The following is a 23,604-nucleotide window of genomic DNA, read 5'->3' on the forward strand; positions in this document are numbered from 1 at the left end:
TGCAACATAGTTAAGTCACGTGATCCCTGGAACTTTCTGTCACCTTTGTCACACTCTACTGGTTAGAGTCAAACCACAGGTCATGCCACACTCAAGAGGAGGTAGTTATACTAGGCTAGCTCTGAAAATCAGAGGCTCTACAGGGATCACCCCAGGAGCCTGTCTGTACTCTACTCCTGGCTGCCAACTACAGATATCCCAGCCACATGTAAAACCCATCTGTAGTCTCTGAGAACCTTAACCCTTGATAATACAGGCTCAAAGTTCAGAATCTTATCATCCAAATCAGATCTAAGTGTGGGTGAGGCACCATAGCTATGTCTCCTTTTGATCTGTTGGTCCATAAAACTGAGGATAATTTAGCTGCTCCTCACACACTTCTTTAGGCCTTGCTTCATCACACAACAACATTATGTTCTCCTTATCCCCTTCCTCAGGATACATGCTTAGATAGAACCAGATTCACAGATGGGCGGTAGTCATGCCAGGTCTGGTGACACTGCCCTTGCAAGTGAAAAGGCATGGTAGGCCATGAGGCCATGAAGGTGTGTTCAGGAGAAATGAAGAAATGTGCTATGTCATTCAGGTTAAACACCAGGACCAAAACCAACCTGAGGAGGAAAGGGTTTATCTCATTCTAAAACTCATGGTCCACTGTAACTTAAAACCTGCAACTTTGAAACTGCAAAGGGAAACAGTGCTTTTTAAACAGGTGCAGTCAAAAACTTTCTGAGCAGGACTCTAATAAACACAAGAAATAGACCCCATGTGACTACATAAAATTTAAGAGGTTTTGCACAGCAAAGGAAATGGTCGGCAGTGTGAGCAGGCAGCCTACAAAGTGGGAGAAAGGCTTGGTCAGCTGCACTCCATAAAGGGAGTGATAGGTAGACTATATAAAGAATTGCAGGTTAAACATGAAGAGAAAACTCTGCCAGTAAATAAATGGGCTGCTGAACAGTTTTCAATAGAAGAAACAAATAGACAATATGAGGCTTAAAGATGCTGGACATCCTTAGCCACGGGGGAAATGAAAGGTAAACTGCTCTGAGATTCCATCTCGCCCCCGTCGGAATGGCTACCATTTAAAAACTAAAAATGCTGGTATGGATGTGGGAAAGAGGGCCCTCGTTCACTGCTGATGGGAGTATAAACCGGTTAGTCATTATGGAAAGACGCATGAAGGGTTCTCAAAAGTAGAATTTCCATATCACCCAAGAACTGCACCCTCCCACAGAGATGCATGCATGTGCTTGTTTCTTGCTGCTTTTTTTTTTTTTTTGTCACAGCAGCAAAGACATAGAATTGGCTTTTATATCCACCAGGAGATGAGGCTAAACAAAATGCTATTTACTCAAAATTTTATTCAGCTGGAAAAAAAAAATCTAGTCATGAAATTTGCAAGAAAATGAATGAAACTGGGAAGGATATTAAATGAAGTAACCTAGACTCAGAAAGACCAAAAACTGTGTATTCTTGCTCATATACAGAGCCCACCATACAGTATGTATGAGTGTGTGTGTGTGTGTGTGTGTGTTGTTGTTGTTGTTGTTGTTGTTGTTGTTGTTGTTGTTTAAGAGAAGGACAGCTGCCTTGGGAGCTAGGAGACCCAGCAACATGTGGCAGGTTTTGATAACCCCACTGTGCGCACTTGGTAATGGAACTAAGCGTGCACACCATGTGACAGGTCTCTTGTGGGAGGTTTATCACAAGGAAGGGCTACAGAGGCTACCTCTGGGTGAAGGAAGGAAAGAAAGTGGAGGGAGGAAAATGAGGCTTTTTATTGGGCCCATGGTGCATGCACAGGAGGACATGAGATGGGAGTGATAACGGGAATGTGGACAGCTAGTGATGACGTGTCACTGGGTTCCTCCCTTGGGGCTGGTCATGGAAGTGACTCATTGCCAACATTCTGCTCTTTTTCTTATCATAAAGAGGAGAATTAAAAGGGGAGAGATGGTGAGGCAGGGATAGGGATGTCGGCTCTCTTAAACTGCTTCCTGCTGTCCAAGGACATCATCAGTTTTGGGGTACAGTTGATCCTCACCACTGAGACACATTCAGTAGTTGTGGGCATCAGGCTCCTCTATAATCCTGTAAGAGGAACTGATTGATCGTTTGGTTGGACATTTTGGGGATTTGTCATTGGAGGAATGTGGAGAAGAGATTGATGGAACAGAGTCAAATAATAAAAGCAGAAAAATGAGAAGAAGAGGAGAAGTAGGAAGAGGAAGAAGAGGGGTCAGGAAGAAGTAGAGGAGGAAGAAGAAGTGGGGTTATCCATTTCCACATGGGGTTTTCAAAGGCCTAGGGATCAGAGGCATTGAGTTGAGTTGTTGGATTTTGTTCTTTACTGTATCTGACTGGTTGACATAGAAACAGCATTCTTCTTGGAGAAAAAGGCAAAGCTACCCTCTTCCACTGTAAAAAGGTCTAGTCCCTGTTGGTTTTGAAGTACTACTGTAGCCAGGGACTTGATCTGTCCTGAAAGAGTGGGTGTGGTTTGGGCTACCTGTTAAAGATCGCAGGCAAACTGGTAAAAGAACTGATGGTACAAGGTTAGGGAGGTGGCCAGTCTTGCTGTTCCTGTGACAACACCCATGGTTATTCCTGCAACAGCCAGGAGGGGCAGTATTTGAATTGCCCTTTTGTTATGCTAGATGGCTATTGAGTCCCCAACAAAGATTGGTAGGAACCACTGTCCATGTATCACCTCTAATTTAGAGAAGAGAAACACCAGTGTACAAATTCCTCATCAGCTGACAGGTAAAAGATGATACACCTGAGTACCACAAAGAATCAATGTGTTCTGGATTGCAGGACACTGGTAGAGATGAGGTATGGAGAATTATGGTTTTGTTACAGTCTAGGGAACTTAACGTTCCTACGGAACGTGTCCTGGATGCCTTGAACCAGTCTGCCATGCCAAAGAAGGTGATATAGGTAAGACAGAGAGGGCCATGGCGACACCAGGGTCAGGGCAGTTGGTGAAGGCAAAGCGAGACTATTTGACAGGGTCACTGGAGAAGCTTTAAGTGGCAGATGTGAGCTAGTTCCAGGGGTTAGATAATTGGGATGTATTTTCTGTGGATATGAATCGTGCTTTTTGCAAGCCCAGATTTGTTGGTGTGTAGTTTGTCAACAATGCCCATTCCATGTGTCCATGGTATTCCATGTGTCCTGGATATAGAAGAAGAGGGTATGGTGTTGTAGATAGAAGAGGCAATTAGTCTGTGATGTCAACATACGTAATTGACAAGACCAATATGGACAGCCCCCAGACATCTGTCTGTTCATTCCTTACAATAATCCATTGTCTGGTCAAAAAGGAAGCAAACAAAAAGGTCATGATATTTAGAAGGAATGGTGGATGTAGGGGTTATAGAAACACTAATTGGCTCCTGGCATCCAGCTATAGAGCAATCCTCTGACTCTATTTAGACTGTCAGAAATGAGTTTCTTGAACTTCAAATCTCCATATGTAAGGGTTACTCTGAAAAGAAAGGAACAGGAGGAGGAGAAACCCATGTCCAATCCAGTAGGGTCGAATACAGCTGCCTGAGCAGAGCCTCACTCTTCTGGAATTGGGGACAAGGTGGTTGGTCCCAACATCCTCTGAAGCTTAAGGAAAGACTCCTGTTGGGGTCGATGTGTAAGAAGAGGAGTTATTTTGTGGGTGGAGGAGTAGAGGGCTTGAGGTAAATCTAATGAGAGAGTCCTTCAACCTTAGCAGCTGTGGGGGTCACAAGAATTACCTTGAAGGGTCCTGCCATTTACGGGGAGGGGATGAGGGGTAATGATCCAGAGGTGAGAGAAAGACCTGATCTCCAATGTTGATAGGGAGTGGACAGGAGATAGTGTGTAGCTGTGGTAGATAGTGGGCAGTAAAGTTCCATAGGAGGGAGCAGAGATGACAGAGTAAGGGAGTGAGTAGGTAATCAGGGAGGGGGATGGCTTGGGTAAAAGACCAGGGATCAGAACTGGTCATCCACACATGAGCTCAAAGGCTGAGATAAAAGAGGTCTCTTGGGGAAACCCCCATAGCCTGAAAAGAGCCAAAGGTAAGATTTTTTACCCACTGGAAGTGAAATTTCCGTGACAATTTGACAAGCATGGTTTTTAAGGACTGGTTAGTCCATTCTATCTTTTCTGAGGCCTGGGGGTGATATGGAATGTGAAAATACCAAGGGATGTTGAGGGCTTTAGGTAGGGTTTGAGAAACTTGAGAGGTGAATTTGAGACCTTTGTCTAACTGGAGGGAGGCTAGGATTCCAAATCAAGGCATGATCCTACAGAGCAGGAGATCAGAGACGCTCTGAGCCCTTTTGTTGGTGGTAGGGAATGCTTCCACCCACCCTGAGAAGGTGTCCACCAAGACCAGGAGGCACTTGACACATTTGATAGTGGCATGTGGGTTAAGTCGTTGCTAGTTGGTCTCAAGGAGAGAACCTCTAGCCTGGCAGGTAGGAAAGGGGGGGCTGTGATACCTAAGTTGGGGTCTGATATCTGGAAGATTTTACAAGAGGCAATGATAAATTTTAAGAAATGTAAGTTCTTAGTTCTGTGGGTAGGTTTTAGCAAAGTAAGATAAGGCTTAGCCTTATCTTGTTAGGCTTGTTAGGGTGAAAGAGCTGGCGAAGATAGAACAGAATATGATAAGTGTCAGGGGGCCACAGGGGGATGTGGGTTGTAGTGTAAGAATGTCCTGTGGTGGGTGGAACAAGCCTAGGCCCCCAAGGGCCACAGCTCTATCTGCCTCATCAGCTCAGTTGTTTCTCTTAGAGATGATAGAGTTGTCTGTCTGTTGGGACTGGAAGTAGACAATTCCAGTAGCTGTAGGGAGATGGAAGGCTTTTAGCATGGCCTTAGAATCTGTGTAAATGCCGGGCAGTGGTGGTGCACGCCTTTAATCCCAGCACTTGGGAAGCAGAGGCAGGCGGATTTCTGAGTTCGAGGCCATCCTGGTCTACAGAGTGAGTTCCAGGATAGCCAAGGCTATACAGAGAAACCCTGTCTCGAAAAACCAAAAAAACAAAAAACAAACAAACAAAAAAGAATCTGTGTAAATGTTTAGAGGTTGTCCCTGTGCCAATTGAAAGGCACAGGTAAGAGCTATTAGTTCAGCCTGTTGGTTAGTGGTATGGGCAGGGAGGGTCCATGCCTCAACCACATCTGTATCTGACACCATAACATAGCCAGATCTCTGAGCTCCTTCACAAATAAAGGAGCTGCCATCTGTGTACCTGGTATAGATGGCCTGAGGCAATGTGCCCTCCTGTATGGGTAAAGGATATGGCGATAGTTCCTCTAAGGTTTCAGTGCAGGTATGAGATGGGGAGTGAACAGCATTTAGTCAAGGAAGAAGACTTGTGATACTGAGAGGTGAGCATGATTGGAAACTAAGTGTAGAGTCTTCTATTAGTGCTACCTGAAGGGAAAGAACCCTGGAGGGAGGTAGAGTTTGTAAGCCTTTGTAAGTTAAGAGCTAGGACAGGTAATGAGAGAAGAAGATAGTGACAGACGACCCAAAGGTTAATTTGTTGGATTCTTGAATAAGGAGTTCAACTTCTGCTAATGCACATATGCAGGGTGCCCTTCCCTGGATGGTCAGATCTAATTTCTTTGACAAGTATACTATGGGTGCAAAGGGGGGTCCTGGTTGGTGACCTAGAACCCCAAAGGCACATCTCTTTCTCTGTTACATAGGAAACAAGGGACAGGTTAGGTCCAGGACATGTAAGGTTGGAGCTCGGAGAAGACCCTTTTGGAGCCTTTGAAAGGGCTTAGTAACAGGTTTGAAAAAAGGTTCCTGGGTGGGGCTTAAGGCTGCTTCATATAAGGGGAGGACAGGAGGGAAAAGGAAGGAACCCAGGAGCATAAAAAGCAAGGTATTCCTAGGAATGATAGAGTCTCCTCTTTAGTAGAGGGGACTCCCAGAGACTGGATTAGGTTTTTTTAATCTAAGGTAATGGCTTTATGGGTTGGAGTAATTGTTAGTCCCTAGTAGATGACCTGAGGGGTGGGCAATTGGACCTTAGAAGGTGAGACTCTGGCATCAGCAAGACAGGAAACTTAGAAAGGCAGAGGTGTTGGTTTGGCTAATCTCTAGAGAGGAACTGCAGAGAAGAACGTCATCAACATAATGAATAACCTTAGATTTAGAGAGAGAGAGAGAGACAGAGAGAGAGAGAGAGAGAGAGAGAGAGAGAGAGAGAGAGAGAGACAGAGAGACAGAGAGACAGAGAGACAGAGAGACAGAGAGAGAAAGACAAAAGCCAGGGCCTGACCAAATAGGTATGGGCTGTCCTAAAACTCCTGAAGTAGAACAGTCCAGGTGGGTTGGGTAGAGAAGAGGGTGTCAGGGTCAGTTCAGGTAAAGGCAAAGATGTTTTGTGACTGGGCATCTAGGGGGATAGAAAAGAATACATCCTTGAGATCTAAGACCAAGAAATAAGAAGTCCCTGAGGGGATAGTAGAAAGAAGCATGTAAGGGTTAGCTGCTACATGTGGAGAGGAACCACTGCAATATTAAGGAACCTGAGATCTTGAACCAGGCAGTAGGTCCCGTTGGGTTTCTTACTTTCAAGTATAGGGGTATTAAAAGGGGAAGAAGTGGGATGGAGAAGTTTTTTTTCTTAGGAGGTCAGAGAGAGGCTTACATTCCCTGAGTCTCTGGAGAGAGAAGATACTGGGCTTTCGTGAAATACCAGGTAGGGTCCTATAATTGGATGACAATGGGGGAATGGTGTTTAGCAACAGAGGGAGGTTCTGGATGTCCCAGACTTGGGGGGTCCACCTCAGGGGTTGGGGGGGGGGGCTGGCAAAGGAAATGATGTGTTAGAGTCAGTAGGTTGGGTAGCTAAAAGAAGGAGGAGAGGGTCTGCTGCCAAGCTTGAGTTGAGGTGAATGGGGAGAAGGCAAAAGAAATAGAGGCTCCCACTTTTACTAGAAGATTACTTTCTAATAAGGGGTCAGGACACATTGGCAGTACCAGAAAAGAGTGGGTAAGAGAAACACCCCTAAAAACACAACTAAGTAGTGGGGTCTGGTAAGATTGGTAAGGCTGCCTCCCTACCCTGAGAGATAGATCCCCAAAACTCCATCAGGACCAAGTAAGTGACCTCAGTGTCCAAAAGGAAGGAGATGGTCAACCCGATGCCATAATGACTACACAGGGCTCCCTGTTAGTGATGGTAGTAGTCTGGTCAAGGGAGCTCGGGCCTCTTCAGTCATCCATGACCAGGCCTAGGAGATTGCTGGAGGGTGATTTGGGAGTGATGTCCCTATGAGATGGTTAGAGCAGCCTGTAGCTGGTGAGGAAGTGGGGGAAGTTTAGAGAAGTTGGGAGAGAAGAGGAAGCTGAAGAGGCTGGGGGAGTAGGGGAAGCTGAAGAAGCCAATGGGAACAGTGAGGAAGAGGCTTATTAGCTGGATCAAGGATAATGGAAGTTTTGTCTGAGATTTCATAGCTAGGAGGAGCTGAGTTGGGAAACAGGTAGAACAGAGAGGAAGTTTGGAGCAAAGGTAAGAAAAAGCCTGAACACAGAAAACCTCCTTCCATTGTCCATGTCACTAGCAATAGTTATAAAGATCCCTTATGGTGATATGATCAAAGTGCCATTCGGCAGCCATTTAGAGTCATTGTAATGGGAATTGTAGCCAAGTTTGATTGCAAAGGAGTATGAGTCTAGAGGCCTTTCAATCAGGCACCAGGTTAGAGGTTCAAGGTTCTCCAGAAGGCATCCCAGGGGGAGCCTGGAGGTATGGACAAAGGCGTGGTTCCCATGGCTGAGGACAAAGTTATTATTTTCTACCATTTTCTACCACTTGCAGCATCCTGAGGATAGAGAAAATAATTACAGAACATGTATGGTACAAACTGGATGAACATGTCGTCATGTGACACCCAGGGACCAATGGCAGACACCTGGGAAATATGGAAGACCCAGTACTGGGATTTTCCAGAGAAAAGGGAGAAGCCATGTCTTGAGAAGAGAGAAATCTTGCCCAAGGGAAGAGATCCTATGGTGGGGGTTCAGTGAGAATAAACAGCTATAGCCATGAAGACCTTGGCTGGGGGGGTTCCTCCATCCCAAAGGACACCAGAGGGGTGGTGGGAGCTCAAAGGTCAATCCCTTGGGTCGTGGGGTGGGGGGGTGGGAGGATTTACACCAACCAGGAGAGGAAACTCATCAATCAGCTCTTGTTGAGTGCAGAGATCTAGTGATCTGATAGCTGGAAAATGAGACTGTGTGGCAGGCAGACTTGTCCAGATAGCGTCCCAGCCTGTGGGCTTACCCCACATGGCAGGGTGTACACAGAAGACTGCAAATCCCAGTCTCAGCACCACTGATGGAACTAAGCAGCAAATTCTGACAAAATCACAGTGTACAACAGGTCTCATGTTAGAGGTTTATCAAAAGGAAGGGTTATATAAGCTGCCTCTGGGTGGAGGAAGGGAAGAAGGGGTGGAGGGAGGAAAAACTCGGCTTTTTATCAGGGCTGTGGTAAATGTAAAAGAGGACTTGCGACTGGCAGCATTGGGAACTTGTCATCTCTGGGCAGCTAGTGATGACATGGCTTGTTGTCTCCGGTCCCTCGGGGCTTTCTGTGGAGGTGCCTAATTGCCAACACAAGGAATATAACCAGTGTAACAGAGACATTACACTGCTATGGTCAGCTTCCCAAGGGATGAGGGAAGTCAAATCTTTTCCGTTTCTTGTGTCATTTAGAATCTAGCCTACCTCACTGTCCCTGTACCATGTGGGATTTAAAGTGACCAGCCTGAGATAAATAATAGTTTTGAAATCAGTCTGAGCCAGGGATTTAAAGGAACCACAGAGCCAGAGCTGCAAAGAGACTGTCATATATGATAGGTCATTTCCCCGCCAGTGAAAAGAGCCAATTCAAGCCAGATTCGAATATATTAAAGGCAGGTTTATTGGGAAGCTGCTCTCAGGTGAGTTCACTGGCCCCAAAGATTGGGGCCAGGAGAGTCACTGTGGGAAGAGTGGGGAAGAGGATGGGAAGAAAGAGAGAAAGCACAGCAAAAAGAAGAACAGGAGGAGGAGGAAAAGGAGAAGGAGAGGGAAGGAAAGAGGGAGGGAGGGAGGGAGGGAGAGAGAGAGAGAGCATGCACAAAATGTTTGGGTTATGTAAGGAAGAGCCTCTGGGGGAAGGGCGGCCCATCTGGAAGAGCGTGGAGTCCGGGTCTCCTGTAAATATGTAAATATGCATCTCAGTTTCTTGTCCTGGGGTCTGAAACCAAACAATATAAAGCTCTCCACAGAGCCAGTCTAAGAGAGAATGATTGGGGACAGTCTGTACCATATTTTGTGACTCTGAAGACCAGCAGTGAGGATACAGTTCATCACAGTCCCTAGGGATAAAGAACAGAACCTTTTGGTTCAGCCCCAGTATGCAGAACTGCACAACACGTTTGGAAGTTCACATCTTCTGCTAGATCACTGTCTTGCTCAGACAGCTTCCCAGATAAGATGTCATCTGATCTCTCTTTGGAAAGCTGCCTGTCGCCCCAAAGCATTCCAACTGCAAGCCCCCCAGGGACGTGTGTATGGTCTGCCTGCTATCGCTCCGAGCAGTAACGTAGTTAATGGTCTGCTTATTACTGTGTGGTGCGAATCTTTCTAAGTGTGGCATCATTGAGGGATAAATTGGTTTTCTTCATGTTAAGTGTTGATATTTAAATACTGTTTTATCCCAGTTACTGTTTTGCAGCCAGTCTGGATGTGTGTTCATGACGCAACCCAGGAGTGTGGAATTGCCTCCATGTGTGTTGTTAATCACCCTGCAACCTTCTGCCGATTACTGTTGGCACACAGGTGCACCAACATATGAACAAATACCAGGTCTGAGCACACCTATGACTCTCCAAGTCAGAATTTAGGTTTATTTCTTTCCAGCCAGACTAAATGCATCTTGTAGCTCAGTGGTAGGACACTTGAGTAGCATGCATGAGGCCCTAGGTTCAGTCCCTAGTATTGAGGCAGGAGAACCCCAACCCAGTGCATCTGAAGGACTACAAGTATATAAACAGGAGTACTGTTGTCTAGTTCCATGACAAAGGTGGATGACACCTACACCTTAGAGTGTGGATTCACAAATGGCAGTAGTTGGTGTCAGTGGGACAATGTAGTTTTACCGTAATGTATTTACACAATGTAAATGCAGTGTGAATGCAGTTAATGCAGTGTAAATGCAGTTGAAGTAGGATAAGGATCTAGGGAGATTTCTCAGTTGGTGAGCTGCTTGCTGTGCAAGCAAGAGGACCTGCATTTAGATCCCTAGTACCCGGTAAACAATCTAGGTATAGTGACATGCATCTCTAACTCCAAGGCCAGGGGCTGGAGATGGGCAGAGACAGGTATTTTCCTGAAGTTCATTGGTCAGCCAGCCTTGCCAAATCACCAAGGAGCCCTTTTCAAAACTTAAGATAAAAAGCAATTGAAGAAGACAGCCAATGTTAACCTTGGCCTCCACATATAAAGTACAGAGACACTGTGTAGTTCATCAGCCTTACGTGCACACATACACGAAACAAGAGTGAGGGGTGGAAAGTTTACCATTTACCTGGTTATTTGTTGCTAGGTGGGAAAATGTCTTCCATGCTATAAACCCATAAGCAGTGTGTCCTGTGCTTTGCTTTCTGAAGAAATGATTTGTCTGAGGAACACCTAGCTTAAAGGTCATCCATAAGAAGTGATGTAATACAGCCATGTTGGGTGAAGGGAGCTGTTTGTTCATGTGTTCACCTGTCTGAGGCACTCTGAGCCTGAGGCGCTCTCAACACCGGCTGAAGACAGGCTGGAAGAAAACATGGGTTTACTTTGCCTTCTTTTCTCTCCCATAGGGACACATGGAAGGGGAGGTGTGGGGGCTGGCAGCACACCCTCTCCTGCCCATCTGTGCAACAGTCAGTGATGACAAAACACTTCGGATCTGGGAATTATCCTCCCAGCACCGCATGCTGGCAGTACGGAAACTTAAGAAAGGTACATAACATCTCCTCACAGGTAAAGGTGTTTATTTACAGGCAACAGACTATATTGGGTTCACTCACTCATTCAACCACTGTTTAATGAGAGCACCTGTTTCAATCCCAAAAATATGAGCAAGGGAATTCCAAGTTCACTGTGCAGTTAAAATTAAGAGTGAATGCACAGAGACTTTGCAGAAAGTCTGGTCTGGTCTCAGAGTGCCTCAGCCCCCATTCACTTTGCTTGAACTGCACAGGTACTTGCCCCTGGGGTGTGTTCTCTTCTAGTTGAGAGCTGAAACATGTCAGCTTATAAAAACAAAACAAAGGGAAAAAACCCACTAATTATATGTATGACTAACAGTTCCCAGAACTTATGGAAAATAAAAGGTCAGTTTAATAGAGAACAATAGTGTCATAAATGTGTGTTAGACATCTGCACACAGTACAGACATCTGCCAGGAGCTAACAGTTCAGCAAATGCTTCTTGAGTACCTCCTATGTCAGGCCTTAGGATCCCACAGAGAACAGTCTCATCTCTAGAATTGGATACAGACAAGATTTAAAAGGAGTCCCAGCAGCAGCTGGCCTGCTTACTCAGATAATTTGAGAAGGGTCTATAAATAGGACTCTTTGTAAAGGAGTGGGTAGAGTTTAAAGAAATGACCAGGAATGTGCACTGCTGTGCCACCAGTAACTGCAGGTGTCCTAGCAAGGCCTGGGTTTTAAAAGACAAAAGGACGGCTGGTTGGTGAAGTGTCTAAGATGGCGGCATTTCAGGAGGTGTCTGGAGGAGCAGACAGTTCAGTCTGCCAGTCTTGCCAACTCCATCCTGGTCAAACCCGCCCAGACACCAAGAGGCAAGGGAGCCTGGGACACAAACCACTTGGTCCAGCTTCAGGCAGAGAGTAGGTGAAGCTCCCACATGATCAAGAGGCCACCAAAACTCAGCTCAGACTTGACACCTAGCGCTGCTTTCTGAGGGAGGCAACAAGAGAGCTGAGCCTTGGGGTCTAACAAAAATTCTTAAGACACGAAAGGCTGAGCTTGGGCTCTGGCCTTACAATATTTGTACTGGGTCACTCTGTATACAGAGACATAGGGGCGTAGTCTAAAGGAACAATGCCAAATGAAATCATATTGACTGGTAGTCTCAGTGTGAGCCAGAGACCACACTGGCACATCACCTTTATTCTGCAGAGACCTGGTGAGTAAGGCTGACTCATATCACTTACAGATCAGGAAAGAGAGACAGGGTACTGAAGTACTTTGTCCAGCGTCACCTAACTAATGAGTAGTGAAACAGTGCACACTGCAGCACGGTGGCCTCGAGAGCACGCCTGCGCACTGGTTGTCACTACCTCCCCACATGGCCTCACTTTACCCTGGACTCCTACAACCTGGCAGCAGGTGAGACAAGGATTTCAATTAAGTTCAGAGCCATGCTCTGAATAACTAGATCATTTGCCCACTAACTTGCATCGTAAAATGAAACCAAGGCCTTGTTGTAGAATCTAGTCAATGAACTTTATTCCTTAGGTTAAAAATTGGTTCAAAAGAGCAACTGTTGCTGTATCTTAGATAGCAATTCCTCCAGTTCCCCTTGCTACCCTGGTATAAATATTTCTCCTTTCACTCTAAACCCTGGCCCAAATTGTATGGTAAAGTATGGTTCACCCACCCTGATGACTGTCCCCAGGGCTGGTCTTTTTTGTGTCTCACTACGCTGGCTTGACTGACTCACAGGAGGTAAATATACATTAACTGGACAGATGAATGGAGGGATTGCTTACATAAGCCAGTTCAAGGCTACTAGCATTACACAGCTTGAACATCTATCAGCAGAGGTGTGGCTCCCTGTGGAAACCAGATCGAGCTGCTTCAGCACAAAGCAACATGGCTTGGGCCGTGTCAACTAGAATTCTCCAACTCTTGACTGTGCATTATGATCAAGGAAGCAGAAAAATTAAAATTATGAGGATTTCTAAACAAAACAAAAGTGTTTCCAGTCATAATGTCCAAAAAAAAAAAAATGGCTTCTAGAAATTTTGTTGGAGAACACATGTTCTTGAATGTGTCCTCTTTCCTCAGAGGGGATGTTATCTCCCCAGCCCTCTCCTGCACCAACTCACCCTACCTACCTTCAAAACCCCAGATACTCCAAGATAAAGAGATGAACGGGAAAACATTATGGAAAATAAAAATGTATTTTAAGATTTATTTTTTTAATTGTGTGTATCTGTGTGGAGGTATGGAGGTGACCAAATAAGGGCATGTCAGATTGCTTGAAGCTGTAGTTACAGGAAGTTGAGAGCCAACTGATGAGAGCACTGGGAACCGTACTGAGGTCCTGTAAGAGCAGCAAGTGCTGTCAACCTCTGAGCTGTTTCCCCAGCCCTAAAATATGATTTTGATGCTCTGTGGGAAGAAGACATTTAAATTATGCTATTTTTTAAAGATTTAAAAATACACATTTATTATGTTCTATGTACACACATACACATGAAGTCTACACACAGCTTTTGGAAGTTGGTCCTCTCCTACCATGGGTTCTCGGGTTCAAACGCAGGTTGCCAGGCTTGCATAAGAAGAGCTTTCACCCACAGGATCATCTCACTAGTACCCAAATGATGACATTTTCATTCCCAACAGGTAGTGGTGATGAAGGCCCAGTCAGGTGTAAGCATGTGAGGCACATGTGCATATTTCTCCTGTGTCTCCATCTGCTTCACTCAACAGCCAAGTTCTCAATTATGTTTCTCTTGGGTCCTGTTGTAGGAGGGAGATGCTGTGCCTTCTCCCCAGATGGGAAAGCCTTAGCAGTCGGCTTGAATGATGGAAGTTTCTTGGTGGTGAATGCTGACACCGTGGAAGACATGCTCTCCTTCCATCACAGAAAAGAAATGATCTCTGACATAAAATTTTCAAAAGGTGAAGATGGCAGCAATACTTTTTTTTAAAAATAGCAATCTTGAGACCATTTTTTATATATATAAAAAATGGACTGTTCTAAAAGTTTCTTTGACCTTTCTCCCACCTCAAAATCTTAATTTCCTGGAGGTAAACTTGTGTTCTGTTACTGTGTTGCTGTTAACTACACACTTGTCTCTACAGATACAGGAAAATACCTTGCTGTGGCATCCCATGATAACTTCGTGGATATTTACAATGTGCTTACGAGCAAGAGGGTTGGCATCTGTAAAGGAGCTTCTAGTTACATCACACACATCGACTGGGACTCTAGAGGTAAAACAGGTTGTAGCTTTTAAGATGAGACTTAAACTCATGCATCATTTCCAGAGAGAATGGCATTGAGGTTTAGTGGAAAACGGGAAGAAGACCCACGGCAGCGTTTGAGGCTAACCGGACAGCCAGGAGCGGTTACTGTTAACATTTGGGAATGTTCTATTCCATGAGCATTTCATTATTAATTGAAGCCCGTGGGGCTTAAGATCAAGACAGCCTGTGGTGCATTGAGTTGCCGTGCTTTCGCTTGCATAAGATCTGTCCCTGCTTTTACCTGTTCATCCTCCCTGCCCAGGACTCTGTCTCCAGGAATTCAATCCCTGACGTTTCAAGCGATTTTTAGCGGTCGGCAGAGCTAGAAAGTATATTTGGCTCACCTGAATTTATCTTTCTCCGAAGCACCTAGCTTCCCCTCCTTTGTGTTCTCCAAGTTACTGCCACAAAACCATGAAGGCCTGTGTGTTTAATACAACTGGCATCTAGCATTCTCGAAGTCTTAAGTGAGAAAATGTGGATCTAGAAGTAAGACATGGCTTCTCTATTCTGTAAACCTTACCATTTAGGGAGGGGAATGGGCTTGTTCTGAAAGAATGTAAGGGCATGACAGTCAGGTGTGGGATGAGGGGTGCTACACAGCATGCCCTCTCTGGAGACGTGGCTGATGCTAAGAGTCCAGACCAAGCATTTAGGAGTGGGCCGGGTCCTCACTTGCAAAGAAGTCATAGTCTCTTGTGGTAGGAAAACAGCATAGGCATGGCTTATCAGATAGCAAAGTTAAGAAGGGGGTCTCCCAGCAAAGGGAACATGGTGCCGAGCTGGCGAGGTGGGAGGACCAGTGGCTGGTTAAGAAGTGGTGTGGAGCACTTGGCTGAGTGGTCTTGGCTGAGAGTCTAGGGCATGAGATGGGCTCTGTGGTTAGGCAGGAGCACTGCAGCTTGAGTCATCTTACCTTGGTGAGGCCATTGAGTGGGAAGAGCTGCCTCTCAGCCCCTTTTGTGTTCTCTGCTCTATTGTCTTAATGACTCCCGAAGGCAGTGATGTCCCTGTTCCTTCTCGCTGTGTGTAAGATGGAATAAGACGCCTGTTCTGAGTCCCCACCCACAGCACCACATACTCTGTGTTTTTGTGTTGTGTGGAGCATTGACTCCCTTCCCCAGTCACTGCATGGGGAAGAAAACCCTCCAGCCATTTTATTTTGGAAGTGAAGGGGCAACAGAAAAATGGGACGCATGAATTTTTTTATTTGGAAGGTTTTAAAGGAATTTCAAATGCAAAATATATAAACATGTTACCATTATTAAATGTGCCGGCTCAGCGTGGAGCATAGTCTCATTGTTGTGTGGCCGTCATCATTGCCCACCTCCAGAACTCACTTCCACTTGTGAGACTAGAATTCTCTACCCAGCACACTGTAGCTCTCCTGTCAGTCTCTAGAAACATCTGCTTTCTCTACGTACCTCATCTTAGTGAAGTCACACAGCACGGTCCTCTCATTTCTACGTCATTTCCCTCCACAGGGTGTCCTCGGGGATTGTCCATGCGGTGGCCTGTGTCAGAATTCTCTTGTTAAGGCAGATGATAGCTGGCCGTGTGTCTGTCCCGCATTTTGCTTGCATGTTTATCTGTTGATACACACCTAGGCTGCCTCCACACTTTAGCTATTGTGAGCAATGCTGCCATGAATCTGGGTGCACAAGTATCTTTCCAAGACCCTGTTTTCAGTGCCTTGGGTGTGCCCAGGAATGGAGGAGGTGGATCACACGCTTGCTACGATTGTTGGCAATGTTGTTGCTATGGGAGAGGGGGTACACTGTGAGGGGGTCTTATAAAGTACCTCAAAATGGAGCCACCACTTGGAAAGGGAGAGGGAGAGATGCAATACCTTGTCCTTTATTCTACCCAAGTTTAGCCTCCAGGAATCCCATCAGCTGTGAACTCTTTGTCATCCAGATATGCCAGGTCCCATCTCAGGAAAGTGCCAAGCTCCTCAAGGCCAGCCTGGCTTCTGATAGCAGAGATCCCGAGAACACGGACAGGGTAAAGCACAAGATTTACATGCAGAAGGTTGTTCCTCTCATCTCATCAGAAATAGTGAAAGCATTTGCCAGAGCCAGCTGGCTTGGCAGGGGTGGGGATGGCGCAGGCGCAGGCGCAGCCTCGGCTTCCGCTTCAGCAGCCCTCGTGTCCATGGCAACCGCAGCTCATTTGCTTTTGCAGGAACATCAGTGCTCCAAATGAAAGCTCCTACATGGAACACTGGAGAAAAGAATACACAGGGAGAGACAAAATACAGATTTATTCTAGATAGCAAAAGTTCCTTTCTGAAAACAGTAGGATTGTGTGATCTTAGGCAATCGACAGTTGGAGCCCTCACAGGACACTTAATTTCTCTTCTCACGGCAAATGGCCGGGCATCGATTTGGTTCATATAGTACATTGGTTTGATTCATGTAGTACAATTATGGAATTATTCTGACTTGTAAGATGTGGCAACCAGGCTAACTCATGTGGTGTTTGCTCTGTGTGACTGGCTCCCTCTCCTTAGCAGTGAGGGTATTTTTTGGTTGGTTGGTTGGTTGGTTGGTTGGGTTGGTTTGGTTTGGTTTGTTTGTTTGCTTGCTTGCTTTGTTTTTCTATCCTGTTTTCTGTGTGAGCAGATTTTTCTAGTGATAAAAATGTGAGTTCTGAAATAATTCAGTTTTTATTATTTGGGGCAATAATATATAGATTAAAAAGTGCAGACTTTTTCATCTTTGCTTCTGCTCTTTGTCCTCAGATTTCAGTGTGGGTGTGGGTGGGAGTATGTGTGTGTGTGTGTGTTTGTATGTGTATGTGTGAATGTGTGTGTATATGTTTGTGTGTGTTTGTGTGTGTATATTTCTGTGTATGTGTGAATGTGTGTGTGTATATGTGTGTGTATGTTTCTGTGTATGTGTGACTATGCATGTGTATGTTTGTGTATATGTGTGTATGTTTGTGTATGTATGTTTGTGTGCATGTTTTTTATGTAGGTGTATTTATATGTGGGTATATTTGTATGTGTGTTTATGTTTCTGTGTATGTATATGTTTATGTATGTATGTGCATATGTTTATGTGTGTATGTTTCTGTATATGTGTGAATGTTTGTGTATATTTGTGTATATATGTGTGTATGTTTGTGTATGTTTGTGTGTAGGTATATTTGTGTATGTGTTTCTGTGTATATGTATGATGTTTGTGTGTGTATGTGTATATGTGTGTGTATTTGTGTATATTTCTGTATATGTGTGAATGTTTGTGTTTGTGTATATATGTATTTGTATAAATGTGTATGTGTATTTGTGTGTGTGTGTGTGTGTGTACATGCACTTGTGGGCAGGGATAGGAAGAGAAAGCAAAGAAAGAAAATGCACATCAGGCAGAGGGAAAGAAAGAGTGGTGATCTAAATGTTCCTTCGTGTGATAGTTAAAAGAAGGGAAGAAACACATACCCATAATTACAGTTTTCTTAAATACAAAAAATGGTTGTTTCTAATTCATATTGTATCTTGTAAGGACCAGAAGCCCACTCAAACTAGCTCAAGTTTAAAATAAAGATGAAGAGTTCATTGAAAGATCTAGAATGCTCATACCCTCCAAGAGCAGGAAATAATACCAAGGAACTAGCTTTAAGAATGAATTGAAAACCGGGCAGTGGTAGCGCACACTTTTAATCCCAACACTTGGGAGGTAGAAGCAGGTGGATCTCTTAAGTTCAAGGCCGACTTGGTCTACAGAGTGAGTTCCAGGACTACCAGGGCTACACAGAGAAACCCTGTCTTGAGAAAGCAAAGGGGGGTGGGGAGAGAAGAGAAGAGAATTCATTTGCATGCTGTCCAGTCTCAGTTGCCCCCAACTGTTACTCTCAGTTCCAAAATCTACATCTTGTCCCAGCTGGACACCCACAGATTCAGCATCCCTGACGGCAACTTCCCGGAAAAAAAAAAAAAAAAAGATTTTTGATTGCCTAGCCTAGTGTGGGTCTGGTCCCTCCTGGGTCAGCATCAGCTCCCAGAGTTAAACTGGCCTTCAGTAAAGGTGGTTCTTAAGGAGGGGTGAGCCAGCCAGTCGCCCACGGGCATCTGGCACTGCTTAGGCTTCTCTCTCTTGAGTCTCTCAGTCCCTTGCAGTCAGTCCCTCACGCAGCTAGCTCAGTATTTGGAGGTTTAATTACAAATTATGATCTTTAAAACTAGAGTTAGTACAATGAGTTGTTGAGATGACGTGAGAACTACAACCCTCTGAGTTTTCTGCCTAGTACCTTTTATCTCAAAGATCATCAAAAGTCATTCAGAAAATGGCTTGCCTGAATTTTGTAATCTGTTTCCCACATATTTTACAGCCATTTTTGAAAGTCCTAATATCTCTTTGCAGATGTGTTTAGTTCATTAGATAAGTAATGGTTGCTCACTTCCTTCTAATGCTAAGCGGGAAAGAGCCCTTAACTGCCCTCATTTCTTGCTTTGTTTCTCTCCATCTCCCGTTCACCATACAATCTGCAAAGCATGTCTACTTCACATGCCCCTCTTTCAGATCCTTCAAACCTCAGAGTCTGCGGCCCCACCCCCAGTCATGTGATAACTTACCAAATGAGAAACTATTAACATCAGCAGTGAAGGGACTGGAGAACCTCATTTCTTTTATCACTTAGACCTTCCTCAGGTCAGACCATGTAACAAATGTAACAGATAGCATGCAAACCACATGCGTGCAAACCACAGAGGAATATTCGGGTATTGATTTTTCCAAGAGCACCTCAAAGTTCCTAGATACACAGTTGTAGGGGAAAGGGGAAATAGCATTTTATGTAAATTATTTACGGAGCAAATGCATGATGTCTGGGCTGAGGCAGTCAATAGAGGGTCAGAGTCAAGTGAGTTCCTAGTTGTGGAAGCTGGACCATGGACACGTTGTGGCTCTCTAGACTATTCTCATATCCAAGCCTGAGTGAAATTTTCCATAATTAAAGCATTGTAGAAAAATAGTAGACACCATCCTCCAACATACGACATTTTCCAGTTATGAAGGATTGCTGCCCTCAGAAGAGGAGAATTTGGAAGCTGAATCTTTTTCAACATCAGTGATGAGACCATAGTTGTATATTGGGATGGCTGAAAGGCCAGTCGCTCAATTGTTTGAGGATGGCCTTTTTTTCCTTTTTCACACTTTCAGATAAGACAAGGTTGGGAGGGTCAATATTTGTAGTTTGCTTTGTGTGTCCCTAACTTGAAAGGCAGATTTAGAATTTAGAACTAAGCAAATACAGTTCCCCATGAATCTCACTTCTGATGCCAGACTCATGGCAGGCTGTTTGCCTCTATCTTATAATAGACAGCAGTAGGGGAAATGGGTGGAAATTTTATTTTATAAAATTAGACCTTGAACCTGGAGTGGTAGTTCAGCAGTTAAAGAGAACTGGCTGCTCTTCCAGAAGACCAGAGTTCAATTCCCAGCATCAATATGGCAGCTTACAACTGTCTATAACTCCAGTTTCAGAGGATCTGAGACCCTTGCACACACATATATTTAGGCAAACCATCAATGCACATAAAAATAAATACATCTTGAAATAAAATTATTTATTGCATTTTAGTGCTGCCGACCAAACAGCAGACTTGATTCTTGGTATTTGACAGACACTCAAGGTCAAATATTATGAGGTCCATGTTTTTTAAATTAGAGTTTTGGGAATTATTCCATGATGTGTCTTGATATTTATGTGCTTTTTGGAATAATGTAACATACTTTCAACTCAATTGATTAGACTAACTAAAATGAGTAAAATTGCGGCAGCTATGCTTAGTGTCTTATAACAAAGTGATAAATGCACAGTCTAATTTGTTCTTTTATTTCTACTATTTATTTCTACTGTAACAGGGAAATTATTGCAAGTTAATTCAGGTGCCAAAGAACAGCTTTTCTTTGAAGCTCCAAGAGGCAGAAGACACACAATAAGGCCATCAGAGGTAACTGCCTTACATAAAGATTTTAAAAAATATTTAGGGGCTGGAGGGTTGGCTGGTTAAGAGCACTGGTTGCTCTTCTAGAAGGCCTGGGCTCGATTCCTAGCATCCACATGGCAGCTCACACATGTCTGTAACTCCAGTTCCCGGCTTCTGATACCCTCACACAGACAAACACATAGACAAAACACCAGTGAACATAAAATGAAAATAAATGACATATGTATTTATGGTTGGTTGAAAATGTGGATCTAATCAAACCTGTCAATTTTAATTATAAACACAGGTCACCATCTACCTTTACCTTTTTTTTTTTTTTTTTAATTTCTTAAATATAAACCATTGGTCTGTTTTCCTAGCTGCTGAGGACACGGGCTAACTGTGTCATGGTGATGGTATTCTGCTGTTTGGTTTTCGGGAGGACACCATATGCTAACTAACTGGGCAGCATGTTTCTCTTGCCCCTCATCATGCCGTTTTGTGCAATGCCTTTTACAACTGTAAATTTTTTTAGATATTTTCCCAGTGTTCATTTGTAATAATTAGTAATATTATCCATAATGATAATGAAAGATGCCTTCTGAAACAGAAGTCCAACTAAGCCAATGTCAAACTATTCTTTCCCATGTATTCCCTATGCCCTTTGTCCCATAAGTAATTTTTCAGTAACTGAGATCAGGCCTATGAAAAACGTAGAGTCTGGAACCCGCTACTAAGGCTGGCAGTCTTAGTTCAGTCCTCAGAAACGTCACTGTGGAAGGAGAGAAGCGACTCCCAGTTACTGTCTGACCTCCCTACATACACTGTAGCATGTGTGTAACCCTACTCACAGGCATATGTATACACACACCAAATGCAAGAAAATAGTTTTTATCTACTAGCTCAATAATTCCTACCCAGAAGTGATTCCCCCCCACCCCCAGGAACATTGGTCGTTGTCTAGGGAGAAGGGCAATACTGGCATCAAGGGGGTAAAGTCAGGCAGGCTGTCAAACATGGCTACCTGCAGTGTGCTGAAAATATCTGATCTAGTTCATGGACTATATAGTGATTAAAAATCTAGTTAAAGATCTCACAAACCTTTATTGTGGTCAGAGTCCCATGATTCCAAAGTATGCTTTTGGTCTAGAAAAAAACATTTGCGTATATTTGACAGTAGTGTTTGCTTATTGAGAAACCATGTTATAAGTATGCAACTCAGTTGCTGGATACAGTGCTTATGCCCCTGTAATTTTAGCACTTGTAATGTTCAAGGCCAACCTGGGCTACAGAATGAGACCCTGGCTCATAAAAAGAAAAAAAGAAAAAGAAAGACGGACAGACACCAGTGGCAGCTAAGAATTAGAGCATCTCAGCACCCAACACAAATGCCCACTGTCCCAAAGTGGGTCCTTCAAAAAGCCATCCCTCTTAAATAAGACAAAAAGAAATGAGGCTCTCCAAAATGATCACACTGTTCATTCCCTGCAGATCGAGAAGATGGAATGGGACACGTGGACCTGTGTCCTGGGGCCCACCTGTGAAGGAATCTGGCCTGCTCACAGCGATGTGACAGATGTCAATGCTGCCAGTCTTACCAAAGATGGCTCCCTCTTAGCCACTGGGGATGACTTTGGTTTTGTGAAGCTTTTTTCATATCCTGTCAAGGTAATGTTGTATGTTTGCTATAGATTTCATCTGTTCCGTTAGTTACCCTAAATATCTGTTGTATCTGAATGGTTCGTTTTGTTTGAATACATAAACAGACAGAAACGTATTTATTATCTGTGATTTATTATCTGTGATGTTGTGTAGAAACTTCCCTGATGCTGTATTTAAGTGGATGAGTTTAGTGAAGTTCTCATGATATAGTGGTCCCCAAATACTACGCTCAAACTCCCAGTGACCAGCCCCTTAAAAAAAAAAAAAACAGAGTCCTTCCCTCCCTGTGTCCCTGCCAGAAGTCATCACATCAACATCTTATCACAATTTGTAAGAGTTCTCGTCAATAGCTTCCTGTCTAGGCTGTTACTTTTTGGGAGTGGGGAGAGTAGGGGTTGTCACAGAAACCTATGTCCCTCTTTCTTAACTGAGAGACTACTGTCATCAGTACCACTGCAAAAGTAGATTCTTTGCCCTTTACACTCAGCGAGAACCCAGATCATGAACTTCCACCTGGTTTCTGGTGACAACTATGTCATGGACCTCAACATGTTCTGGTGGCAGTACAGACCATGGGCACCAACATGGCCCTCTGCCACTGCACAGACCACTGACGCCAATATGGTTCCTGGTGGCAGCCCAGCCCCTGGACATCAACATGGCTTCAGGCAGCAGCACAGACCACAGATGTTAGCCTGGACTTTGTTGGTAAAACAGCCCACAGACATCAACAGAGCCACACACACCCCCTCAGCTGCAACAGGACCACAGACCCAAACATAGCCTTGGTGCAGCACGAACCACAGACATCAACATAGCCTCAGGCAACAGTACAGGCCACCCATATCAACATGGATTCCGGAGGCAACCCAGACAACAGACACCAATATGGCCTTCTGTGGTAGCACAGGCCTCAGACATACACTTGGCCTCCAGGAGCAGCATGGACCACGGAGATCTCTCAAGGAGGTTCTGTCCAGAGAATGAACTGTTCTTCATCCCAGACACCCTGTCATTGCTCAGAGCCAGGGCGATCCTGAGGCTGCATAGTGTGATTTGGAGGCTGAGTCTGTGCAAGTTCCAGGCAGCTACACACCACCATGAGCCCTGCTCAGCAAGTACATGTTCCCCGGTCCACTGCAGCCTTCTTACATCTGTTACCAACGTGGAGTCTCTAGTTCTGCCTCTCTCCACTGAACACGCACCATTCTGTTCCTCCATCTTTCTCACTCTCTGTCTTATGTTTATTCATGGTAGTGGCATTGGAAACTCCACTGTGTCATCAGATAGATAGATAGATAGATAGATAGATAGATAGATAGATAGATAGATAGTTGGATAGAGATATCTCCTGCTGTTGCCCAGAGTCAGGGTGATGTTACAGCTAGGCAGGGCATCCAGGGCAGGTTTTGTGTGAGCTCCTGGTTGCCACACACCTCTCTGCTTTCGATATTGACCTCTCTGAGGACCTTTGTGCTTAGAGCCTACAGGCAAGCACCACTTCTGTTGCACCACCCGCAGAGCTGGCACGACTGCTGAGCTTGCAGAAAGCGATGCCTGCACTTTCTGTCTCCCAGCAGGGCAGGCTGCACAGACTGCAGATGTGGTGTTGCCATGCTGGGGGCTGGCCCCTCCTATTGGTATTGACTTGTTTCTGTGGAAGCTCCAGGCTGAGGCACACCTCCTTGTTGATGAGCTGGCAGCCCCAGGGCTCATAGCAAGGGCCTTTGTGCTTGTAG

At 44.7% G+C, this 23,604-nt stretch overlaps 1 protein-coding gene across 7 annotated transcripts in view; it reads left to right on the plus strand.

The window, feature by feature from the left end:
- Positions 1–23,604, plus strand: part of Eml6 (EMAP like 6) — a 250,107-nt gene that overhangs the window by 184,685 nt on the left and 41,818 nt on the right. For all 7 annotated transcript variants that reach the window (XR_013111697.1, XM_076937969.1, XM_076937964.1 and 4 more), the window contains exons 22-26: positions 10,870–11,011; positions 13,774–13,926; positions 14,110–14,241; positions 20,139–20,227; positions 21,695–21,871. Coding sequence is in view for 6 of the 7 variants with exons in the window: in XM_076937969.1 (XP_076794084.1) it covers positions 10,870–11,011; positions 13,774–13,926; positions 14,110–14,241; positions 20,139–20,227; positions 21,695–21,871 (693 nt within the window). In the remaining variant the exon portion in view is untranslated. The remainder of the gene's footprint in view (positions 1–10,869; positions 11,012–13,773; positions 13,927–14,109; positions 14,242–20,138; positions 20,228–21,694; positions 21,872–23,604) is intronic.

The sequence above is a fragment of the Arvicanthis niloticus genome, chromosome 7 (assembly GCF_011762505.2).
Source record: "Arvicanthis niloticus isolate mArvNil1 chromosome 7, mArvNil1.pat.X, whole genome shotgun sequence".
In the NCBI taxonomy this organism is placed as follows: Eukaryota; Metazoa; Chordata; class Mammalia; order Rodentia; family Muridae; genus Arvicanthis; species Arvicanthis niloticus.